At 37.7% G+C, this 26,346-nt stretch overlaps 1 protein-coding gene across 1 annotated transcript in view; it reads left to right on the forward strand.

The window, feature by feature from the left end:
• The window catches only part of UBE2R2 (ubiquitin conjugating enzyme E2 R2), a 102,585-nt gene that overhangs the window by 61,937 nt on the left and 14,302 nt on the right, over positions 1–26,346 (forward strand). The window contains exons 2-3 of the mRNA XM_077761879.1: positions 9,208–9,294; positions 22,386–22,483. Of these exons, the coding sequence (XP_077618005.1) occupies positions 9,208–9,294; positions 22,386–22,483 (185 nt within the window). The remainder of the gene's footprint in view (positions 1–9,207; positions 9,295–22,385; positions 22,484–26,346) is intronic.

Below are 26,346 nucleotides of genomic sequence, written 5' to 3' on the forward strand. Positions count from 1 at the left end.
TTTCTTTTTTTAAATGTTTGTTTTTTTTTTTTTTTTTTTATCTCAGAGCAGGGGGTGGTGCAGAGAGAGAGAGAGACAGGATCCAAAGCCATCTCTGTGCTGACAGCAATGAGCCCAACATGGAGCTTGAACTCACAAAGTGTGAGATCATGATCTCAGCTGATATCAGACACTCAGTGAACTGAGTCACCCAGGCACCCCTGTTTAGGTTCATCTTATTTGAGATTCTGTGCATCCTAGACTTGGATGTATTTCCTTTGCCATGTTATCTTACTCTCTTCTTTTGGGACTCCTATAATGCAAATGTTAGTATGCTTGATACTGTCTTAGGAGTCCCTTAAAATATCCTCATTTTTACTGTTTTTTCTTTTTGCTGTTCCTTTTGGAACGCTGTCTTCTAGATCACTGATCTATTCTTCTGTATCACCTAATCACCTGTTAATTCCCTGTCATGTATTTTTTCATTTAATTTATTCTTCAGTTCTAATTGGTCTTTTTAAAATTATTTTCTCTGGGGCGCCTGGGTGGCTTAGTCGGTTAAGCGTCCGACTTTCGCTTAGGTCATGATCTCGTGGTTCGTGGGTTCGAGCCCCGCGTTGGGCTCTGTGCTGACTGCCAGCTCAGAGCCTGGAGCCTGTTTCAGTCTGTGACTCCCTCTCTCTCTGACCCTCCCCTGCTCACACTGTCTCTCTCTCTCTCTCTCTCTCCTAGAAATAAATAAAAACCTCAAAAAAAATAAATAAAATTATTTTCTCTGTGCTAAAGTTCTGTGTTCATCCATGCTTCTCCTGATTTGAGGAGTATCTTTATGACCATTCTTTGCTCTTTATCTGGAGTGTTTCTCTCCATTTTATTTAGTTCTTTTTTTCTAGGTTTTCTCTTGTTATTTTGTTTAGAACAATATTCCTCCCTCTCCTTGTTTTGCCTAACTCTTTCTATGTATTACATAGGTTCGTTATCCTGCTTCTTCTCATCTTTTCTAATATAAGTACTTAATGCTAAAACTTTTCCTCTGACTACTGCTTTAGGTGTCACAAATTTTCATTTGTCATGTTTCCATATTCAATGGAAATTTGAATTCAAATTTCAAAACATTTTCTTTTTAATTCAGTAATTTTTCTAATTAGCTCTTGGCTTCCTCTTTAAACCACAGGTTACTTGTTCTGTTATTTAGTTTCTAAATATTAGGGTATTTCCAGTTTACTTAAAAAATTTTTTTAATCTTTATTCATCCTTGAGAAAGAGAGAGAGACAGAGAGAGACCAAGTATGAGTAGGGAGGGGCAGAGAGAGACATAAATTATTGGGAATAGTACTTTAAGGAACTTACCCTTTTCTTACATTTTTTCATTCAGTAATTTATACCAGTATTCATTCATTTATACTAATTTTGTACTTTGGGTAATTATCCAGTACCATGAATTGTTTTAGTTTTAGCCATTAGGAGCTCTTTCATATTGGCTCCTATGATCTTTTGACATATTTTTTCTTTAGTATGTCCTTATTTTCACATAGAAGAGCTCTAGGCTCATCCTGTATTTTCCCTGCCCCAGATCTAGAATCAAGTATTTCTCCAGAGGACCCTGGTTCTTTGTGTGTGCTCTTTCTCAAGACTGTTTTGGCTATGCTGGGTCCCCTAAATTACAGCTTTATATGAATTCTGGTACCACCGTTTCCATTTCTATAAGGAAGACAGCTCAAACTTTCATAAAATGATTTTGAATCTGAAGATCAGTTTGGGGAGGATTGCCATCTTAACAGTATTAAGTCTGCAGTCCTTGAATATGCAGTATCTTTCCATTTGTTTAGATCTTTAATTTCTTTCAACAATGTTTTGTATTTTTCAGAGTATAAATTTTGCACTACTTTCATTAAATATATTTTTATTTTTTATGTTTTATTTATTATTGAAACAGAGAGAAACAGAGTATGTGAGAAGGGGAGGTTCAGAGAGAGAGGGAAACACAGAATCTGAAGCAGGCTCCAGGCTCTGAGCTGTCAGCACAGAGCCTGACGTGGGGCTTGAACTCACGAACTGCGAGATGGTGACCTAAGCCAAAGTTGGCTGCTTAACCGACTGAGCCACCCAGGCACCCCAATTAAATTTATTTTTAAGTGTTTTATTGTTTTTGATGCTACTGTAAATGGTATTTTCTTCATTTCATTTTCAGTTAATTAAGTGCTACCATATAGAAATATAATTGATGCTGATATGTTGATCTTTTATCCTGCAACCTTGCTGAACCTGTTTACTTATTCTGGTAACTTTGAGTGGATTCTCTTGAATTTTTTCTATGTACAAGCTCATGTTATCTGCAGATACATATAACTTTACTTTCCTTCCAATCAATATATCTTTTAATTTCCTTGCCCAATTGCCTTAGCTAGCATCTCTAGTACAATGTTGAAGAGAAGTGGTGAGAGCAGACATCCATGTCTTTTTTCTGAAATTAGGGGGAAAGCATTCAGCATTTCACTGTTAAGTATGATGTTAGTTAGGGTTTTTTGAATCAATACCCTTTACCAAATTGAGGAATTTCCCTTTTTGAGTGTTTTAAAGCATGATGGGTATTCTGTTTTTGAGTTCTTAGTGGTTGCCTTAGGGATTATAATCAATAACTGTGGTAGTTCATTTAATACCATCTTAATTTCAATAGCATACAAAAATTTTGCTCCTAAACATACAGATAGCCGACAGAACATGAAAAGATGTTCAATGTCGCTAATCATCAGGGAAATGCAAGTCAAAACCAGTGATATATCACCTCATATCTGTCTGAATGACTAAACTCAAAAACACAAGATGGGGTGCCTGAGTAGCTCAATTGGTTAAGCATCCAACTCTTGATTTCGACTCAGGTCATAATCTCACAGTTTGTGAGATTGATGCAGAGCTCAATCTTTTTGTCTTTTCCTCTCTTTCTGCCCCTCCCCTGTGCTCTTGCAAGCACACTTTTTCTCTCTGAAAATAAATAAATGAATATCTGAAAAAAAAAACACGTAAGAAACATATTGGTGAGGGTGTGGAGAAAAAAAGGAACTTTTGTTTATGGGAATGCAAACTGGTACAGCCACTGTAGAAAACACTATGGAGATTCCTTAAAAAATAAAAATAGGATGAATCACTATATGTTCCAATAATTCCACTACTGGGTATTTACCCAAAGAATATGAAAACACCAACTCAAAAAGATATATGCACCCCTACATTTATTGCAGCATTATTTACAGTAGCAAGGTAAGGAAGCAACCCAAATGTTCATCCATAGATTAATGGATAAAGAAGATGTGGAGTGTGTGTGTATACATATACAGATGTGCACATACAATGGAATATTACTTAGCCATAAAAAATAATGAAGCTTGGTTATTTGTAACAACTTGGATGTTTCTAGAGGATATAATGCTAAGTGAAATAAGTTAAAGAAAGACAGATACCATGTGATTTCTCTTATATGTGGAATTTAAGAAAGAAAACAAAAAAGACAAAAATGTAGACTAATGTAGAGAACAATTTGGTGGTTATGGGGGGAGAATGGGTGAAACGGGTGAAGGGGATTAAGAGTACAATTATTGTGAAGAGCACTGAGTAACATACAGAATTGTTGGATCACTGTTGTACTTAAAAAATTTTTTTAATGTTTTATTTTTTTTAATTGATTTTATTATTTTTTTAATGTTTTATTTATTTCTAGGAGAGAGAGAGAGAGACAGCATGAGCAGGGGAGGGTCAGAGAGAGAGGGAGTCACAGACTGAAACAGGCTCCAGGCTCTGAGCTGGCTGTCAGCACAGAGCCCGACGCGGGGCTGGAACCCACGAACCGCGAGATCATGACCTAAGCGAAAGTCGGACGCTTAACCGACTAAGCCACCCAGGCGCCCCTTGTTTATTTTATTTTTTTTTGAGGGAGAGAAACAGCGTGAGCAGGGGAGGGCCAGAGTGAGAGGGAGACACAGAATCTGAAATAGGCTCCAGGCTCTGAGCTGTCAGCACAGAGCCCGTTGTGGGGCTCGAACCCATGAACCATGAGATCATGACCTGAGCCGAAGTCAGACGCTTAACCGACTGAGCCACCCATGCACCCCTGTACTTTGGAAACTAATATAAACTGTATGTTAATTACACTTGAATTAAAAAATAAAAATATTTTGGTTCTTTACAACTCTGATCCCTCCCCTTTGCTTTTGTCTTATTGCCATACCAATTGCAACTTTATATACTATGTGCCCATCAACAAAACTAAAAAACATTTTTAAAAATGTTTTTATTTTTGAGAGGAAGGGGTGGGCAGAGAGAGAGAGAGGGATACACAGAATCTGAATCAGGCTCCAGGCTGTGAGCCGTTGGTACAGAGCCTGATGCGGAGCTCGAACTCACAGACTACAAGATTATAACCTGAGTCGAAGTCAGCTGCCTAACCAGCTGAGTCACCCAGGCACCCCACATCAACACAGCTTTTAATTTTAGAGAGAGAACGAGCATGCAAGCAGGGTAGAAGGACAGAAGAAGAGAGATAATGCCAAGCAGGCTCCACGCTCAGTGCAGAGCCCTACATGGGGCTCAGTCCCACAGCTCTGGGCTCATGACCTAAGCTGAAATCAAGAGTCAGATACTCAATTTTTTTTCTTTTTAAGTCAGATACTCAGTTGACTGAGCCATCCAGGTGCCCCAACAGATTTATAGTTACTACGTTATGTATTTTTAAAAAAATTTTTCTTAAGTGTTTATTTTTGAGAGAGGGAGAGAGAAGGAGACCTAGTGAGGGAGGAGCAGTAGAGGGGGAGACACAGACTCCAAAGCAGGCTCTAGGCTCTGAGCTGTCATTGCACAGCCTCATGTGGGGCTCAAAGTCACAAACCGCAGAATCATTGACCTAAGCTGAAATTGAATGCTTAACTGACTGAGTCCACCCAGGTGCCCCTATAATTACCTTTTAAATTAGATAGAAGGGGAAAAGTTATAAACCAAAAAATACATTTATAATGTATGCTAGTCATGAGTTCTCAGTTTTCATTTACCTAGTAATATTTTTTTTAATTAAAAAAATTTTTTTTTTAATTTTTTTTTTACATTTATTTATTTTTGAGACACAGAGAGAGACAGAATACAAGTGGGAGAGGGACAGAGAGAGTATGAGATGCAGAATCTGAAGCAGGCTCCAGGCTCCGAGCTGTCAGCACAGAGCCCGACATGGGGCTCGAACCCACAAACCGTGAGATCATGACCTGAGCCGAAGTTGGACGCCTAACCGACTGAACCACCCAGGCGCCCCAAAAATTTTTTAATGTTTATTCATTTTTTGAGAAACAGACAAATTGCAACCAGGGGAGGGGCAAAGAGAGACATAGAGAATCTGAAGCATGCTCTGGGCTCTGAGCTGTGAGCACAGAGCCCAACGCAGGGCTTGAACTCACGAACTGGTGAGATCATGACCTGAGCCAAAGTTGGCCACCTAACCAACTGAGCCACCCAGACGCCCCCACGTTTATCTAGTGATATCTTATTTATTTAATTTTATTTATTTCATTTATTTTTTGTTTATTTATTAGAGACAGAGTCTGAGTGGGGGAGGGGCAGAGAGAGAGAGGGAGCACAGTATCTGAAGCAGGCTCCAAGCTCTGATCTGTTAGCACAGAGCCCTACATGGGGCTTGGAACTCATGAATTACGAGATCATGACCTGAACCAAAGTCAGATACTTAACTGGCTGAGCCACCCAGGCACCCCTATCTAGTAATAGTTTAATTCACCTTCAGTTTTTGAAGAATAGTTTTGTTGGTTATAGAAGTTTTGGTTGATAAGTTTGGTCTTTCAGCACATTTAATGTCATTTCACTGCTTTCTGGCTTCCTGGTTTCTGATTAGATGATGTCTTGAGAATCCCTTGTGCTTGATCAGTTGCGTCTCTCCTATTGGCAATTTGTTGAACCTCTTGTTTAAGAGGCTTAATGTTTTTCATTAAATTTAGATATTGGGCAGTTATTTCATCAAAATTCCTTTTTGCCCCTTTGTTTGCTTTCCTGCTGGGATTCCCGTTGATATGCATGTTAGTATCCCACAGGTCCCTGAAGCATTGTTGTTTTTTTATTTCTTAGATGGAGTAATGTAAATTGATAGATTTTCAATTTCACTGATTCTTTTTTCTTCCTGTTGATATCTTCTGTTCAGCTCATCTAGCTTTTTATGGTTATTGTTATTGTACTTTGTCACCCTAGAATTACCATTTGGTTCTTCCCCCCCACCAAAAGCTGTTCACTTTTTAAATAATTTCTCCTCATTGATATTCTCAGTGTGCCGAGATTTTTCACATACTGTCCTTAGTTCGTTAGCCATGATTTCCTTTAATCCTTTAAACATTTAATGCAGCTGATTTAAGAACTTGCCTGGTAAATTCAGTATCAGGACTTTGAGTTTCTGTTGATTTTTTTACCCTGTGTATGGACCATACTTTGTGTTGTTTTCTTTTTCTTTTGCCATGTTTTGTAGTATTGTGTTGAAAACTGGATGTTTGAGTAATACAGTGTGGCAACAGAATTTTTTGTTGCTGTTTATTGTAATTGTTCTTTGCTTAATGAGTTTTCTGATCCAATTCTGTTTTGTCTATATTCTGTGTGTGTGTGTGTGTGTGTGTAAAATGTTTAGTTTTGAGAGAGCAAGAGAGAAAGGTGGGGGGAGAGCAGACAGAGGATCTGAAGCAGGCTCTGCTGAAATTAGAGAGCCCATTGTGGGACTCAAACTCACAAACTGTGAGATCATGACCTGATCCAAAGATGGACGCCTAACTGACCTAGCCACCCTGGCACCACTGTTTTGTCTATATTCTTATGTTTGGCCACTAAAGTCTCCACTTGGTTAGTTTAGTGATCAGCTAACGATGGGACAGCAATTTCCTTAGTTTTTTTTTTTTTTTTTAAATGTTTTATTTATTTCTAGGAGAGAGAGAGAGAGAGACAGTGTGAGCAGGGGAGGCAGAGAGAGAGGGAGTCACAGACTGAAACAGGCTCCAGGCTCCGAGCTGGCAGTCAGCACAGACCCCGACGCGGGGCTCGAACCCACGAACTGCGAGATCATGACCTAAGCGAAAGTCGGACGCTTAACCGACTAAGCCACCCAGGCGCCCCAGCAATTTCCTTAGTTTGATCTGATTTCATTTGATTTCCTGGTACCAAGAAGTCTCCTTGGGTACATTATAAGAGGAACTCTGTGTGAGGCATGCCTTTAACACTCAGCTAGGCAGTTTTGAACTCTGCCTTAGCCTTTACCCTCTCCTTGTACAGATCCTTCAGTTCAGCCAGAGATGCTAGTTTAGGGTGTCCTGATGAATTCTCATGACTTTCCTGAGCATGTCTATAGCCTGGGCATATGCACAGCCCTACACATGGGCCTAGTATTCTAGATTCTTAGCAATTTGTTAGAGATTTTCAGAGCCCTTATGTACATCTCATATCCTTGCTTTTCCTCTCTTTTTTAATTAATTAATTAATTAATTTTTGGGGGGTCTTTTTTTGAGAGAACACAAGTGGAAGAGGGGCAGAGAGAGGGGGACAGAGGATCTGAAGCAGGCTCTTTGCTAACGACAGCAAGCCCAATGAGGGGCTTGAACTCAGGATCCACAAGATCATGACCTGAGCTGAAGTCAGATGGTCAGTCAATCAACTGAGCCACCCAGGTGCCCCTTAAATGTTTATTTTATTTTTGAGAGAGAGTGCAAGCACAGGAGGGGGAGAGAGAGAGGGAGACAGAAAATCCGAAGTGGGCTCTGCACTGACAGCAAAAAGTCCGATGCAGGACTCAAACTCAGGAACAGTGAGATCATGACCTAAGCCATAGTTGGACGCTTAACGGACTGAATTATCTAGGCGCTACATCCTTGCTTTTCTCATTGTTTTTTTGGTTAGTCTGTTCGACCTAACGAGCAGCTTTGAAGTTTAGTATTTACCTGTCCTTATTAACAAATACACTCAAGGAAATTTATTTTGACACTGCTCAAGCTATAGATAAGGTCAAATGTAGATAGTCTTGCAAGTGAATTTTTCTACGGAACCATCAAAAAGATCAGGTAGTGACAGTTTTTTGGGATTAAGGCTTTGAAGAAATCTTAGCCCATTCTATGGCAGCTTGTCTTCTGTTTGAATGTGATATGTTAGTTTTAATTACCATAGGTCCTGGAGAGTAGGTCATGGGGCTGGGACAGGTTAAAACACCACAAAGTTCCACTGTTCTTACTGAGGGTCAGCTCTTTTTCTTGAATAGACGCCCCTCGATTTATTGCAAACCTTTGGTTATCTTCTGCACTTTTCAGAGAAAAATTGAGTCTTAAAATGTTTGCCAATTTTCTTACTGCTTTTATCAAGAGAAGAATTTTTAAAGATTGTGACTTGCCATGTTTACTATTTTTTGTAGCTTATTTAGTCTACTATAGCTTGTCCTTTCTGTCCCTTCCGCAGGCTCTTTTACTATACTGTTAGATGAGGGTCTTTCTGGATTTCTTCATATTTGAAATATGGTATACTGCCAAGGACAGTCATTGCAGTTATTTATAACAGCAAAAGAGTGAACAACAACCTGATGTCCCAAAATACAGAAATCATTTATTTAAAATGATTCATCTATATATTCATATGGAGTGTTACACAGATACTAACAATCATACATTTGGAGACTTTTGTAGGGAAATGTATGCTATGGATGGGGAAAAATTATGAAATTTAGTATATTCAGAATAAGTTTTTGAAAATGTTTTATAAAGAAATAAACATGTATATACCAAAAAACTGCTGGAAGGAACTGTATCAAAATGTTAGTATTTATTATTTCTGAGTAGTATTTAAATCAGGTGAGTTATAAATTATTTTTGTTCTGTATTATGTACCATGAGGTTATATTAATTACATTTTGTGTTAAAAATAAATGTAGTAATTAGTGTGCCATACCTGCACCTATTACTGTTTTTCACTTATGAATGTAATGAAAAATTATTTAGCTGTTGAGTTTTTGGTGATTTGATATAAGCTCTTATGAATATTTGTAAAGATGCTAAGAACACTAATAGTAACTCTGACATTGGGACTAACAAATGTGTAAGAGTAGTTGTTAATCCTAAGAATCTACTCCATAGAAAGTTTTGTTTCACTGGTATATAATAGGATGAATTATTAGATGAAAAATCTTCAGTCTCATTTATTAGCATTTCATTTTTTCCTTTTCAGGCGCATATTAAATTTCCTATTGACTACCCATATTCACCACCTACCTTCAGATTCCTGACCAAAATGTGGCATCCCAACATTTATGAGGTAAGAGACATATGTTGTAAATTTCTCTGAAGATTTATTTTTTAGATACAGTCCTTTAAAATAACCCGTGTATCTCAGCGTGTTGTGATAGTTATGCCGTAGCCACAAGGGAGTATTCATGGTTCCCTACTTTTAGTTGCTAGAGTCTAGTTTAATTGTTCCAAATTGAAGGTAGTTTTATAATACCAGTGTATATTACTGTATATAGATATAAATGTATGTATATCTATATATAGATAGAGATTTAAGAAAAAAAATCTTAAATTTATTTATTCTGAAAGAGAGACTATGAGTTGGGTAGAGTGAGAGAGAATTCCAAGGAGGCTCTATGCTGATACAGCGCAGAGCCCAATAAGGGGCCCCAAAACCACAAATTGTGAGATCATGACCTGAGCCAAAATTAAGAGTTAGATGCTTAACCAGCTGAGCCACCCAGGGGCAACCCTAGATTNGGGAAGAGGGGCAGAAGGAGAGAGAGAGAATCTCAAACAGGTTTCATGCTCAGCATGGACCCTGGTATCATGATCTGAGCCAAACTCAACAGTCTGATCAACCAACTGAGCCCCCCAGGCACCCCTGTTATATTTAAGATTGAGACTTTGAATCTTCAGTGCTGTTCCTAAGATTATACTACCTAGGTGTTAAGATTTACATTTTAAAATTTTAGTATATAAAGTCATACAAATTACTATATTTTAGCTTCACAGCAAGGGTCACCTGTTGCTATGATCAGAGATTTAGCTTTTTTTTAAATTTTTAAATTTATTTTTTAATGTTTATTTATTTTTGAGAGAGAGTGCAGGAGGGGGAGGAACAGAGAGAGTGGGTGACACAGAATCCGAAGCAGGCTCCAGGCTCTGAGCTGTCAGCACAGAGCCCGATGTGGGGCTCGAACTCAAGACTGTGAGATCATGACCTGAGCTAAGGTTGGACGCCTAACCGACTCAGCCACACAGGCGCCCCCAGAGATTGAGCTTCTTAGGGGGATTTATCCTACTTAATTTTTTTAGATGTTTTATTTATTTTTGAGAGAGAGAGACAGCATGAGCAGGGGACAGGCAGAGAAAGAGGGAGACACAGAATCCGAAGACAGGCTCCCGGCTCTCAGCTGTCAGCACAGAGCCTGACGTGGGGGCTCGAACCCATGAACCGTGAGATCATGACCTGAGCTGAAGTTGGATGCTCAACCGACTGAGCCACCCAGGCTCCCCTATCCTACTACATTTGAACTGGCCTCCTTTCAGGAATTGCTTCAAAGCAGTTGAAAACCTCTTTTAGAATAAATCCAAGGTGAGGTTCTTCTCTGAACAATTCACATGCCTGAGGGAGTAGTTCCTAGTTCTGTTGATGAAAGGTTTTAGCTTTGAACTAATCTGTAAGGATGCTGGAATGATGCATTTTGTTTCCTCAGGATAATTATGTAAAGGATCTCTAAAATATCCTTATAGTCAGGCAGCCCGGGTGGCTCAGTCAGTTAAGCATCTGACTTCAGCCTAAGACCATGATCTCATGGCTCATGGGTTCGAGCCCCAGGTCTGGCTCTGTGCTGACAGCTCAGAGCCTGGAGCCTGCTTGGGATTCTGTGTCTCCCTCTCTCTCTCTCTGTCCTTCCCCAACTTGGGCTCTGTCTCTCAAAATAAATAAATATAAAAAATTTTTAAATATCCTTATAGTCTACTCCAGTACCATTCTGTAATCTTTTTCATTGTAATAGGTTTCAGGTGGTCTTATTTTATTAAAGCTGTGGCCCATGCATTAAAATTGCTTTTTAAAATTTGCATTCTTAGTCTCGTAGTCCCTTGTTTTACTCTGGTGGATATTGGGAAGATCCTTTGCTCCAGAAACAGAGCAACATAGTATTTGAAATGCATGTAGGCAAGAAATGGAGAACTTGCTCTAGAGCTCTGAACCCTGAATTTGGGTCACTGTATAAGTCAGCATGTTGGAGCAGCTTTATTGTTTTACACAACTTACTTTTTCTTTGGGGCATTATCTTTGCCTTTCTTTTTCTTTAAACAGGACACACTGGTGTTCAGAAGGTGATGTGTAGTTACATTTCCAAAAATAAGCTCCCAGAATTTGTTTTTTTTACTGTCTTTAATATTTGACATAATCATAATACTTATAAACAATAGTGAATACACTCTTTTGTGTAACAAAGTTATCCCATTGTAGGATAGAATGTATATAGAAAATAGAGAAACAATTCACTGTTTAAGAAGTCCAAAATGAGTTCAGTGCACATAAAAATATTTTCATGTCTGTCCATGTAGTATTTAAGTATTTTTATATAGCAAGAGAGAAGTGAGAAGACACAGGTTTTTGTTTTGCTGTTAAGAACTATTTCACCTAAAAGCCATGTATTTACTTGTTTCCATTTTGAAGTTGCCTAATCCCAAACTTCTCTCAAAAAAGAAACAAAAAACAAGGAAAAGAATTCAAAACCTGAAGGAATAAAGTGTACGTAAACTCTCCTTTCCACTGTTTTTTCACTATTAAGGTAAACTATTTAGTTCTGTCTCAGAAGGTTTAGTATTAGATGACTATTTTTTAAAAGTTTTTTTCATATAATAAAATTTTCAATGGGAAAATAATGCATTCATATCTTATAAATATGCAGTTGTTTTCCATGTCATAAATGTTTTCTTTTTCATTTTTTAAAAATGTTTGTTTAGTTTTGAGAGATAGAGACAGAGCACAAGTAGAGGAGGAGCAGAGAGAGAAGGAAACACAGAATTTGAAGCAGGCTCCTGGTTCTGAGCTGTCAGCACAGAGCTCTACCTACTAGGGCTCTAGCCCATGAACCATGATATCATGACCAGAGCCGAAGTTGGATGCGTAAGCGACTGAGCCACCCAGGAGCCCCTAATGTTTTACTTTTAAAGAAATGATAAGACGTAGTTAGGAATTTAATTTGATGTAGTCATAAGAGACTTACAGGGCACCTGGCTGGCTTGGTCTGTGGAGCCTGCAACTCTTGATCTTGGGGTTGTGAGTTCAAGCCCCACTTCAAGTGTAGAGATTACTTAAAAAAATAAAATCTTAGGGGTGCCTGGGTGACTCAGTGGGTTGATCATCTAACTTTTGATTTAGGCTCAGGTCATGAATCCCAGGGTCGTGGGATTGAGCCTTGTGCCCGACTGCACTGAATGTGTGCAGCCTGCTTGAGATTCTCTCTCTCTTTGCACACTCTCCTCTGCTCGCACACTCTCCTCTGCTTACACACTCTCTCTGAAATAAAACTAAATAAAATAAATTTTCAAAAAACAGAGAGACTCTTCTCACATAAATTAATTTATCTTTGCTACACTTTGGAAACAATACCAGAATTGAACTTTTTCAGAGCCTATGTCAATATTTGTGATTCTAAAGGTTGAGGCTCATGTTTCTTGGTTAAAGGGATATTCTTGTTGGTTGTTCGTCTCTACTCACCTACCTGTATTGATTGTCACCTGTGGTAGAAACGCAGTGGACCTTGATGTCAAATTGCTCTAGTCACCCAAATGTTTGTGCAAGTATTATTTATAATAGAACTAGGAATGGGGGAGGGGCAGTGAAACAGTCCAATCAAAAATTCAAAAGTAGAAGGCTATTCAAATGTCAGAAAAAGAGACTTGATGAAAGAGTTGTTGCGGGGGGGTGCCTGGGTAGCTCAGTAGGTTAAGTGTCTGACTCTTGGTTTCAGCTAGGTCATGATCTCATGGTTCTTGGGATTGAGCCCCATGTCAGGCAGGCTCTGTGCTGGACAGCATGAAGCCTGCTTGGGATTCTCTCTCTCTGCTTCTGCCCCTCCCCTGTTTTTTTCTGTCTCTAAGTAAATAAATGATCTTGGGGTGCCTGGGTAGCTCAGTTGGTTAAGTGTTCAACTTGTGCTCAGTTCATGATCTCATGGTTCATGGGTTGGAGTCCTGTGTTGGGCTCTGTGCCGACAGCTCAGAGCCTGGAGCCTGCTTTGGATTCTGTGTCTCCCTCTCTCTCTCTGACCCTCCCCCTGTTCATGCTCTGTCTCTGTCTGTCTCTCTCAAAAATAATCATTAAAAAAAAATAAATTAAAAAATGTTTTTGATGCATTAACCTGATGAGCATTAAAAATAAATATTGTAGAATATTATGTTGTTTTTTAAATAATTTTTTTTGCAAGTTTATTTTTGAGAGAGAGCATGCAAGTTGGGGAGGGGCAGAGAGAGAGAGAAAGAGAGGGAGACAGAATCCCAAACAGGCAACAGGTTTTGCTCTGACAGCGCAGAGCCCAGTGTGGGGCTTGAACTCAAAATCTGTGAGATCATGATCAGATGCTTAATTGACTGAGCCACCCAGGTGCCCCTATTATGTGAGGTTTTAAAAATCACAAGAGCTTTTGTTACAGTTTTGCTAAATACATCAATGTACACATTACTACAGCCCCGAAAGTAGTAAATGCTGCAGTATGTATGAGTGAACTTAATTATTTTAACAATTACCTTTAGCATTGCCATGTTTGTGAAATTTATAAATATCAAGGGGAAACTTGAGAACAAAGGAAATTTAATATGAACTTGTCATCATTGATTGTACTATGCATCTACTCTTACCTGCTTTGAAATGTATTGAGTGAACTCAAAAATAGTTTTATGGTTACATGTAACTGCATTCTCAGAAGTAGACAGCCAACAAACTCCATTTGACTGAAAGACCTTGTGTTAAAATGAGGTTTTCATACACACTGTAATTCACTTTGAACTTTACAGCTATGACAACTCAGAATCTCTGTTCTTTAGCATTTAATTAATAAAAAATATATTTTTTTAGAATAGACTAATTTTTAGAGTAGTTTTAGATTCACTGCAAAACTGAGTGGAGAGCACACAGTATTTGATATTTTTAGTACTAGTGCAATGTACAAAACAGTATGAAGCTTTACTTAAAAAACATAATAGGGACATTTAGCTAGCTCAGTCAGAAGAACGTGCGACTCTTGATCTCCAGGTCATGAGTTTGAACCCCGTGTTGCGTGTAGAGGTTACTTAAAATTTTTTTAAAGTAAAAACAAAAAAAAAAGATTTCAGATGTTTTATGAAGGAATATACAAGTCATTTTTCCTGTATAGTGTGCACAGATAAATGTCAACCAATGCAGTCATGAAATTAAAGTTCATGTAAGATGGTGTATTTTAGTCTGCTTGACAGCCAGTATGAAAGTATTTTGCTATTTCACTTATGGATCTAGTTCTGAAGAGTTATTATTCTTCATTCTAGACCCAGATTATTTTCAAATCATTATACTAATCTGTATAGACATCAGCATTATAAAGATGTATCAATTTGGCTACTATTCCACTGTCATTAGGACATGGTATTTTTAAATATTATTGTTTTAATGATTAAAAAATAGACCCTACTGTTTTAACATGCTTTTCCTAAGTCATGTTGTCTTAGCTTGGGCTGCCATAACAATACCATAGAGGAGATGGCTTAAACAAAAGAAGCGTATTTTCTCACAGATTAGGAAGCTAAAAGTGAAGCTTAGAAGATCAGGGTGCTAAAATGTTTGGTTTCTGAGGACTCTTCTGCTTATCTCTCTGTCCTTACATGGCTTGAGTAGAGAATGAGCTAGCTGTCTGGTATCTTGTATAAGGTTTTTTGCCAAGTCTGCAGAACCATAACTTTTTGGAATAATATGCTTTAGGCTTTGTAAGTGTTGAATGGGCCTAATTATGCATAGTTTATGATCTTTGTAATTATTTAGATGTATGGTATGCATTAGGAGTGAAAATGGATGAGGCCTATAATCAGCTTTTTTTAAAAAAATTTTTAAATGTTTTTTTAAAGGGGCGCCTGGGTGGCTTAGTTGGTTAAGCGTCTGGCTTTCGCTTAGGTCATGATCTCACGGTTCGTGGGTTCAAGCCCCGCGTCGGGCTCTGTGCTGACTGCCAGCTCAAAGCCTGGAGCTTGCTTCGGATTCTGTGTCTCCCTCTCTCTCTGACCCTCCCCTGCTCACGCTGTCTCTCTCTCTCCTAGAAATAAATTAAAAAAAAAATTAAAAAAAAATTTAAATGTTTTTTTTAAAATTTATTTCTGAGAGAGAGGCACACAGCGTGAGCAGGGGAGGGTCAGAGAAAGAGGGAGACACAGAATCTGAAGCAGGCTCCAGGCTCTGAGCTGGCTGTCAGCACAGAGCCCGACGAGGCGCTCAAACCCACGAACCGTGAGATCATGAGCCAAAGTCAGACCCTTTACCGACTGAGCCACCCAGGTGCCCCTATAATCCGCTTTTTAAAGCTTGAAAGAACTGCATATGTCAAGAGTCCTTTACAGTAGAGCTGTAGTCATAAATTATATTTTAATATTAAGAAAAGACCAGATAAAAGCAACAATAATACTATGTTAGCCAGGGTTCTCTAGAGAAACAGAACCAAAAGGATATACAGAGATATGTATTAGAGGAGATTTATTTATAGAAGTTGGCTCATATGGTTATAAAGTCTAAGAAGTAGCACAGTCTCTGCAAGCTGTGGAACCAGGAAAGCCAGGAGTATAATTCAGATTGAATCCAGAGGCCTGGGAACTAGGGACCTGCTGGTCTACGTCCTAGAATACCAATGCCCAAGAACCCAGCATAATGTTCCAGCTCAAGAGAGAATTGATCTTTTGCCTGTTTGTTCTGTTCAGGCCTTCAACAGATTGGATGATGCCTGCCCCATGAGGATACTTATTCCAATTAGGGTGGATATTCCTTACTCAGTCTTACTGATAGAATTCTAATTTCTCCTGGAAACACCCTCACAGACATAGCAGAAGGAATGTTTTACCAGCTGGTATCTGGTTTGCAAATAATCTGTGATAAGCAAGATTTAATGTATATTTATGTAGTTATATCATGGATTTGCAGATTTTATGCAGCCTCTATAACCTTAAGGTACAGGAAAAAGGTTTCTCTGGGTAGTGATGTGCCCAAACTTGGCTTTGTATTAGAATCCTGTGGAGAAGTTGTTAAGAATAAAAAATACTGGAGATTTCAGTTTAATTGGATTTGGAGAGGGCCTAGGCTAGATAGCTTTCACTTTACCTTTTACAATCGCCTTTCTAGAGACTTAGAACTTCCTCTATCCTTTTTAAAATAATAATAATAATAATAATAATAATAATAATATTTTGAGGTGAAATTCACATCATAAAATTAACCATTTAGGGGCACCTGGGTGGCTCAGTTGGTTGAGCGTCTGACTCTTGATCTTAGCTCAGGTCATGATCTCACCGTTCATGACCTTGAGCCCTGTGTTGGGCTCTGTATTGACAGCTGGGAGCCTGCTTGGGATTCTCTCAACCTCTTTCTGTCCCTCACCCACTCTCTCTAGCTCTATCTCAGAAGAAATAGTTAAAAAATGAACTGCTTATTATTTTTAAAAAATTTTAAATGTTTATTTTTGAGAGAGAAGGACAGAGCATGAGCAGGTGAGGAACAGAGAGAGGGAGACACAGAATCCAAAGCAGGCTCCAGGCTCTGAGCTGTCAGCAGACTGCCTGACATGGGGCTTAAACTCACAAACTTTAAGATCATGACCTGAGCTAAAGTTGGACACTAAACCTGTCTGGGCCACCCACATGACCCTAAAAAATGAACCGTTTAAAGTGAACATAATTCAGTGACATTTAGTACATGGTCCCAGTGTTGTGCAGCTAACACTTCTATTTGTAAAGTATTTCCATCACTCCTGCATAGAACACCTAATGCACAATGCTGTCTCTCCCCATTCCATTTCACCCTAGTCCTAGTCTCTGACAATGACCACCCTTTCTGTCTGTATATATTTGTCTCCTCTGGATATTTCTTAATGATGAATGGAATCATGCAATATGTGACCTTTTGTGTCTGGCTTTCATTTAACCTATTTTCTCCATGTTGTAGCATGTAGCAGTACTTCATTTCTCTTTATGGTTGGATGATACACCATTGTATTTATCCATTTATTGATGGACATTTGGTCTTTGTTCACACCTTTTGAATGTGTGAATAGTGTGGCCGTGACAGTGTGTGTACATGTACTTGTGTTTAAGTCCTTCTTTCATTCTCTTGTTTATATACCTAGGAGTAGAATTATAGTATCAAATAGATAATTCTGTATTTTACTCTTTGAGGAACTACCAGATGGTTCTCCAGCAGATGAACCATTTCACATTCCCACCAGCAATGTTTGAAGGTTCCTGTTTCTCTATGTCTTTACTAATACTTTGACCCTGGGTCTAAAGTTCTCTCTTGTCCAGCAAGGGAGCCGACACAGGATTAAAATTGAACAGATGGCTAGTGTCTGAGAAAAGACAAGAGCCCCGAATAAGGGTCCTTGCTACATATTTATTAAGATCAGAAGACTTATAAACGTGATGGATGTGCACAAAGAGACAATGAATCTGTGCACATTAATTCATGGGCATGAGGGAAAGGGGGTTTTGAAGAGATATGTGTTAGGAATTTGGGTCAGTATAAACCAAAATCCTGCCAGTGGGCCAGAGGGATGTTAACAGCCAGACATGAGGAGTTGCCGTGTTTATCTTAGCCAGCCAAGGGGATAAGACAGATAAAGCATGCTGCCTCAGGGTTAACAAGGCACCTTTCTTTTGGTAATTAGCTCTGGTCCAGGCAGCCTCACCACCCGGTATATAACCTTATTAACCTTTTACCTAATTTGGTACTTCCTTCCTGTGAAATCAGCTTTCTGCTATAGTACTAAATTGAGGGGCGTTTTTGCCCAGAATACTGATCTTACTTACCTCATAGACCTTTGTATTTGAGGACTTTGCCCCACCCTTTCTGTCCTGGGAGACTTTGCCCTGCCCTCTCTATCCTGGTGGCCTTTGCTCTGTCCTATCTTTATTTGCCTACTCTTGTTTATCCAAATTTGGGTGTGAGCATCCTATGGCTTTGTAATTCTTTATGCCATGTTAACCCATCCATGCAAGCACAGGGAATTCCTAAGCTTATTCCCCACAATACTTGTTATTTTTCATTTTTGTTTCAATTATAGCCATCCTAAGTGATGTGAAGTTATATATTATTTTGATTTGCATTTCTCTAATGACTAGTGATGTTGAGCATCCTTTCATGTGTTTATTGGCCATTTATATATAATCTTTGAAGAAGAAATGTTTGTTCAAGTCCTTTGCCCATTATTTAATTGGCTGGTTTATCTTTTTGTCTTTGAGTTGTAGGAGTTCTGTATAATTAAGGATATTAAACACTTACCAAATACATGACTTGGAGATATTTCCTTCATATCTCTAGGTGGTTTATCATTTTCTTGATAACGTTCTTTGCATAAAGGTTTTTCATTTTGATAAAGTCTGGTTTCTTTGTTTCTCATGCTCTAGGTGTCATATCTAAGAATCCATTGCCTGATTATCCAGGGTTATGAAGATATACTCCTATGTTTTGTTTTTTAAAGAGTTTCATAATTTTAGATCTTAGATCTTCCATTTTGAGTTAATTTGTTAGTGATGTGAGGTAGGAATCCAACTTCATCCTTTTGTTTTTGGAAATCCAGTTATCCCAGCATCATTTGTTGAAGAGACTATTCTTTCCCTATAGAATGCACTTAGCATCCTCATCAGAAATCAGTTGGCCATAGCTGTATGTGTTTATTAGTGGACTCTCAGTTCTATTCTCTTGTTCTGTATGTCTCTCATTATGCTTGTTTTATAATAAGTTTTGAAATCAGGAAGTGTGAGTCTTCGACTTTACTTTTTTTTTTAAGATTGTTTTTTGCTGTTGTCGGTCCCTTAAATTTCTATATAAATTTTAAGATCAGGTTTACAATTTCTGGGAAGGGTGAAGCTAGGATTTTGATTAGGATTCCATTGAAACTGTGGATTGTCATGTTATCATGAAGTCTTCCCACTCATGAACACAGGATGTATTTATTTAGGTCTTTAATTTCTTTGAGCAGTGTTTTATAGTTTTCTGTGTACAAGTCTTTCCACCTCCTTGGTTAGCTTTATTCCTCTATTGTGTTTTGTTTGTTCTTTTAGATGCCATTGTTAATGGAATTGTTTTCTTAATATCCTTTTTAGGTTATCCTGTTTAGGTTATTGCTGGTATTTAGAAATAAGCCTGATATTTGAGTGTTGATCTTATGTCCTACAACTTTGCTGAATTTGTTTATTAGCTTCAGTAGCATTCTTGTGAATTCGTTGGAATTTTCTTTGTCATTTTTTAATTAATTTTACTTTTTCCTTTCTAGTTTGTATGTCTCTTACTGCTTTTTTCTTCTCTAATTCTCTGGCTAGAACTTCCAGGTCAGTGTTAAATAGCAGTGGTAAAAATAATTAACGTTGTCCTTTTCTTTTTGTGTGTGTGTTTTTTATTTATTCTGAGAATGAGAGAGCATGAGTAGGGGAAGGGCAGAGAGAAAGAAGGAGACTCTCAAGCAGGCTCCACACTGTCAGCACAGATCCCAGTGCAGGGGTCCATCTAACAAACCGTCAGATATGACATGAGCTGAGATCAAGAGTCAGATGCTTAACTGACTGAGCCACCTGGATGCCCCGATCCTTGTCCTGGTCTTGATCCTCTGAGGGAGAGAGTTCACCATTAACTATAATGCTAGCTGTGGGCTTTTTAAAAAAATACCCCTTATAATGTTAATAGTTCTTTTCTATTTATAGTTTTTTGAGTGTTTTTATCATAAAAATACTGGGTTTTGTCAAATGTATATTTATTTTGAGAGACAATGCGCAGAGAAGGGGCAGAGAGAAAGAGAGAGTGAGAATCTCAAGTAGACTCCATGCTGTCCTCGCAGAGCCCAGCATGGAGCTCTGTCCCACAAACCATGAAATCATGACTGGAGCTGAGATCAAGAGTTGGATACTTAACTGACTGATCTACCCAGGTGCCCTGAGATGCCCATATTTTAATATGTTGTTTCTAAGTAGAAATCTATATATGTTGTTCCACTACTCAGAAATTTTGTGTATATACATATTAAACTCTGAACAAAGTAACATATTCCTTTGGTCTAATTTTTATACTCTATATTTATTTCATTACCAGTGGGTTCTTCACTGTTGTGGTGGGTACAATAATGGTCCTTCAGAGATATCCATATCCCTGGACTTTCCAGTCCCTGAAACCTGTGATATATTAGCTTATATGTTAAAGAAAAGTTAAAGTTACTAATCATTACCTGACCTTAAAGTAAGGAGATTATTCTGGATTATCCCCATGGGCCCAATGTAACCCAAGGAATCCTTTAAAGTAGAAGGGGTAGGCAGAAAATGAGAGTGAGAGATGTGGCTGTGGAACAAAGGCCCAGAGAAATGTAACATTTTTTGCTTTGAGGATTAAAGGAAGGGGGCCAAGATCAAAGGAGTGTGGGTAGCCTTTAGAAGCTTAGAAAGAGCAAGGAAAGAGATTTTTTCTTAGAGGCTTTAGGCATTACTGATGACACATTGAATTTAGCTCTGTTGGAACAGTGTCAGACTTTGACTACTGAAGTCTAATAATTTTTTGTGTTTTAAGCCACTAAGTTTGTGGTGATTTGTTAGAGTAGCAACACAAAAGAAATACAACTACCCAAGCATATTCTACTGTTTATGATGTTGGTTTATTTCTCTAGGCCAACTCATGTCTAAATTTCTCTTAAGTTGTTAAAATTGTATTTCTTATTCAAGATCTATTTCAGAACTTTCTCAAACACTAATAAGCCTTTTGTTCTTCTACCTGCCATGTGACCTCTGTCCAATTATACCCTAGTTTCTGTCATGGCTTCTGTTGTGCCTTTTTTTTTTTTTTTAAACCTTCCTCATGGCATCTAATGATAATACAGCGTTTAGAATTTAGTATGTGGCATTGATTTTGTTAAAATTTTATTCTCCTTTTAAAAATGTTCTGTTATCTTGATGTGGTTGTATATTTTATGTGTATGTCTAAATTTGGGTTGTATGTATAAGATTTTTACACTTTCTGTAGTTATACCTCTGGTTTAAAACTTTGAATCTTATGTTTTATTTTAGATTGAGATTGGTGACTGTATCTTATTCAGCCTTGTCTTTTCTATTGAATAGCATCTGTGATGCATATGGTAGGCAATCCATATGTGTTTGACTTAAATGTACATGTGGATTAGGTCCTATAATTTAAATTCATGAACCAAAATATTATAACCATAGTGATGAGTTTTAGCCATATCCTAAGGGAGTTAAAATTTTGCTGTTGGGATGCATATTTTTAGTTTCTGTAAACCATAATTATTAAAACCTCTAGGCAGATTTTAAGCAAGGTCAAATTTGCGGGAAGGATTTATTTCTTTTTATGTACTTTAGGTTCACATATATCTGAAAATAAAGATACTTTGTTGCTTCTCAGGACTCTTGAATCTCAGTTCATCATGTTTGTCTATTTTTAAATGAGTTTAAAAAATTTTTTTTAATGTTTATTTTTGAGAGACAGAGCATGAGTGGGGGAGGGCCACAGAGAGAGGGAGACACAGAATCCGAAGCAGGCTCCAGCTCTGAGCTGTCAGCACAAGAGCCCAATGTGGGGCTTGAACTCATGGACCACGACCTGAGCCAAAGTCGGACACTTAACTGACTGGGCCACCCAGGCACCCCTAAATGAGTGTTTTTTTAGAAAGATGATGCTACAAGGCAAACCATTAGAGACTCTTAAATACAGATAACAAACAGGTTTGATGGGGAGGGTGCGGGAGAAGGGAAAATGGGTGATGGACGTTGAGGAGGGCACTTGCTAGGATGAGCACTGGATGCTATACGTAAGTGATGAACCACAGGAATCTACCCCCAAAAGCAAGAGCATACTGTATATAGTATATGTTAGCCATTTGACCATAAATTCTATTAATAAATAAGTAAATAAATAAGATGGTGCTACAAACATACTTCTTCTTTTTTATATCTGGGAGATTGGTCAGAATGATTATTTATAATATAAAAGGTACTTCATTCTTTTACATTGATTGCAAACATGAAGAAAAAGAATTGTTTTCTCACCTTATGATGAGAAAAGAAGTTTTCTGGTAATGAGTGAAAATTTAGGAGAACTGATGTCCCTTTTTTACATCATATTTTTGAATACTTTCTGAATGTGATATTTGTGTCTCGTAGAATGGAGATGTATGCATTTCGATTCTTCATCCGCCTGTAGATGACCCACAGAGTGGAGAGCTGCCCTCTGAAAGGTGGAATCCTACTCAGAATGTCAGGTAAGGGGCTCCATAAGGAATAACCTGGTTTTTAGATGTTTCTTAAGATTAGATATTATCTTTTAATAAGTACAAAAGAATCCTTTCTATACTTGGTTGTTCTTTCTTCTGCTAGAGCTTTAAGTAACATGTACGCATCATTTTGAAGAATTGCATTTACAGAGCAGTAATGCATATGTTATTCATTTCTTTATGTTCATTTTAGAAGAATTTTTCTAGTCTTCCTTTTTTTTTTTTTTTTAATTTTTAATGTTTATTTATTTTTGAAGGAGAGACAGAGCGTGAACAGGGCAGGGGCAGAGAGAGAGGGAGACACAGAATCAGAAGCAGGCTCCAGGCTCCGAGCTGTCATCACCGAGCCTGACGTGGGGCTCGAACCCACGAAACATGAGATCATGACCTGAGCTGAAGTTGGACGCTTAACCGAATGAGTCACCCAGGCGCCCCAACTTTATGTACCACTTTAAAAAGGGCTTCCTAGGCACTTGGGTGGCTCAGCGAGTTAAGTGTCCAACTTTGGTCAGGTCATGATCTCACAGTTCATAAGTTCAACCTCTCTGTGCTGACAGCTCAGAGCCTGGAGCCTGCTGCGGATTCTGTGTCTCTCTGTGTCTCTCTCTCTCTTTCTCTCTCTCAAAAATAAACAAACATTAAAAAAAAAAAAAAAGCTTTCAATTATCAGAGTTTTTTTTTGTTTTATTAGCTGTGTAGGTGTTTCTTAATGATTTGAAAGGCTTGTATATTTCTTTTGATTCCATCTGTTGAATTATGTAAGTAGATGTTTTACCATCTGTTTAGAGTAGTGGTCTATATGTGTGGGAATTGGTCACCTAACCCTTAAAAGAATTTTGAAAAACTTTGTACACTGTTGCATATTTTGTTTTGTTTTTAAGATTTTATTTTTAACTAATCTATACACCCAACATGAGGCTAGAACTTACAATCCCAAGATGGAGTCACATGAACTACCAACTGAGCCAGCCAGGTGCCCCCATTGTTGCATTTTTTTAGGTGCAGGTTTTTACACTACAAATTTAAATAGTTAAATAATACATTTTTTTCTACTTGTATTTGAATTTCCATTTTACTGTCCATACTGAGTTTTAACTTGTAATTGTTATGTTTACATTATTTTATCACTATAATATTTTTCTACAATAAAAATCTATATATAAGTGTATTTTAATTGCTTATGACAAGGCTATAGTTAAACTTATTTCTATATTGAATTACTTTATTAATATACAGTTGATTAAAGACAATATAAGTATACACTTCCAATATACTTTTACTTTTGACATTTGTTAATTATTAGAAATGCACATTAAAAAAATTTTTTTAATGTTTTATTTATTTCTGAGAGAGAGAGAGCGACAATGTGAGCAGGGGAGGGTCAGAGAGAGGGAGACACAGAATCTGAAACAGGCTCCAGGCTCTGAACTGGCTGTCAGCACAGAGCCCGATGCGGGGCTCGAACCCATGAACCACGAGATCATGACCTGAGCCGAAGTCGGACACTTAACTGACTGAGCCACCCAGGCACCCCAGAAATGCATATTTTAATCAGGTAGATGGACGTTTGTTTTCAGTTAGTTTATGTATCTATGGATAATTATTACTTTGCTAGAATGAGGTAAAAATACAGTTTCAATTTTATATATGATATATGAATAATCTATAATATGCATACCCAAGAATACATATACCTGTAATTATACAAGCTTATATATGTGTGTATGTGCATATATACACCTGTGACAGCTAACATATATATAACATAAACATATATATTAGATGCAGTGATTAAGAGACCATATTTACATATGATAAAGGAATAAAATTTTATATGGCAGTGAAACTAAATCCTTTTAATTGCTTTTGAGTTATTTTGGATGATCTGTTGTCAGTCTTTTAAAAAAAGCAAAACAGTTTTTTTGTGATATAATTTCCATTACCCTACACTTCTCTCAATTTAAGTGTAATGTAAGTTCAAAGTTGTAATAAGTATCACCACAATCAATTTTAGAACATTAAAAAGATTATTTTTAATGTTTTATTTATTTTTGAGAGAAAAAGCATGAACAGGGTAGGGGCATAGAGAGACAGACAGAATCCGAAGCAGGTTCTAGGCTCTGAGCTGTCAGGACAGAGCTTGATGCGGGGCTCCAACTTATGACCTGTGAGATCATGACCTGAGCCGAAGTCGAATGCCTAATTTACTCAGCCACCCAGGCACAGCAATTTTAGAACATTATTATCACCTCTAAAGAAATTCATTTGTCTTAACATTTACACTCCATTATCACTCAACCACTACCTCCACCTTTCTACCCGCAACCCTAGGAAACCACCAATCTACTTTCTGTCAATATAGATTTACCTATTCTGGATTAAAAAAAAAATTTTTTTTTTAAATTTATTTCTGAGAGAGAGCGAGAGAGAGAGAGGGAGACAGTGTGAGCAGGGAAAGCTCAGAGAGAGAGGGAGACACAGAATCTGAAACAGGCTCCAGGCCCTGAGCTGGCAGGCAGTACAGAGCCCGATGCGGGGCTCAAACCTACGAACTGTGAGATCACGACTTGAGCCAAAGCCGGATGTTTAACTGATTAAGCCACCCAGGCATCCCATATTCTGGATATTTTGTATGAATAGTAATTCAATATGTATTGATTGGCGTCTTTAACTTAGCATGTTTTCAAGGTTCATCCTTGTTGTATTGTGGGCCAGTACTTCATTTTTATGGCTGAATGATAATACCATTGAATGTTTATACCACACTTTGTGTATCCATTGATCAATTGATGGGCCTTTGGGTTGTTTCCATTTCTTGACTATTACGAATAATGCTGCTATAGACATTGTGCATAAGTTTTTACATATACATATTTTTATTTCCTTGGGTATATATACCTGGGAATGGAATTGCTGGGTTAAAAGATAACTCCATGTTTAACTTTTTGAGGAATTGCCAGACTGTTTTCTAACATAGCTGCACTAAATAGTACCTTCCTACCAACAGTATGTGAAAATTTGTTTCTCCACATCTTCATTAGTACTTGGTATAATCTTTGGTATTTTTGTAGCCATCCTAGTGGGTGGACATGGTACTCATTGTGGTTCTGTTATTGATGTTTTGTCTTTAAATGACTTAAAATTTTAGAACTGTTTAGATTTTTTAAAATTGTGAAGATAGTACAGATAGTTCTCATATACCCTGCACCTGCCAGTTTTCTTTATTATTACATCTGATATTAATGTGGTTCATTCATTACAGTTAAAGAACCACTATTAATACATTATTGTTAACTAAAGTCCATACTCTTTCGTATTTCCTTGGTTTTAATATGATGTCATTCTTTGCTCTAGAATTTCATGCATGATACATTATATTTAATAGGCATGTCTCCTTAGGCAACTGTGACAGTCTCAAACTTCACTTGTTTTTGATGACCTTTACAGTTTTGAGGAGTATTGGTCAGGTATTTTATAAAAATGTCCCCCTGTTGGGATTTTTCTGATGTTTTCCTGGTTAGTAGAGTATGGTTATGAAGACCACAGAGGTAAAATATATTTCATCACCTTGTATTAAAGGTACATAATATTAACATGACTTATTACTATTGATGTTAATAGCTGAGACTCTGTTTTTAGGTTTCTCCACTGTAAAGTTACTTGTTTTCCCCTTTCCATTCTGTATTCTTTTGAAGGAAGGAAGTCTTAGGTGCAGCCCACATGTAAGGAATGAGAAATTATACTTCCATAGGGATGAGAAAGCTGTATAAATTATTTCAAATTCTTCTGCACAGGAGGTTGATCTTTGCCCTCCTTCCATTTGTTTATTCACTTTGTTAGTCTTTTTTTTT

This window comes from Crocuta crocuta, unplaced genomic scaffold, assembly GCF_008692635.1.
Source record: "Crocuta crocuta isolate KB4526 unplaced genomic scaffold, BGI_CrCroc_1.0 scaffold204, whole genome shotgun sequence".
NCBI classification, from domain to species: Eukaryota; Metazoa; Chordata; class Mammalia; order Carnivora; family Hyaenidae; genus Crocuta; species Crocuta crocuta.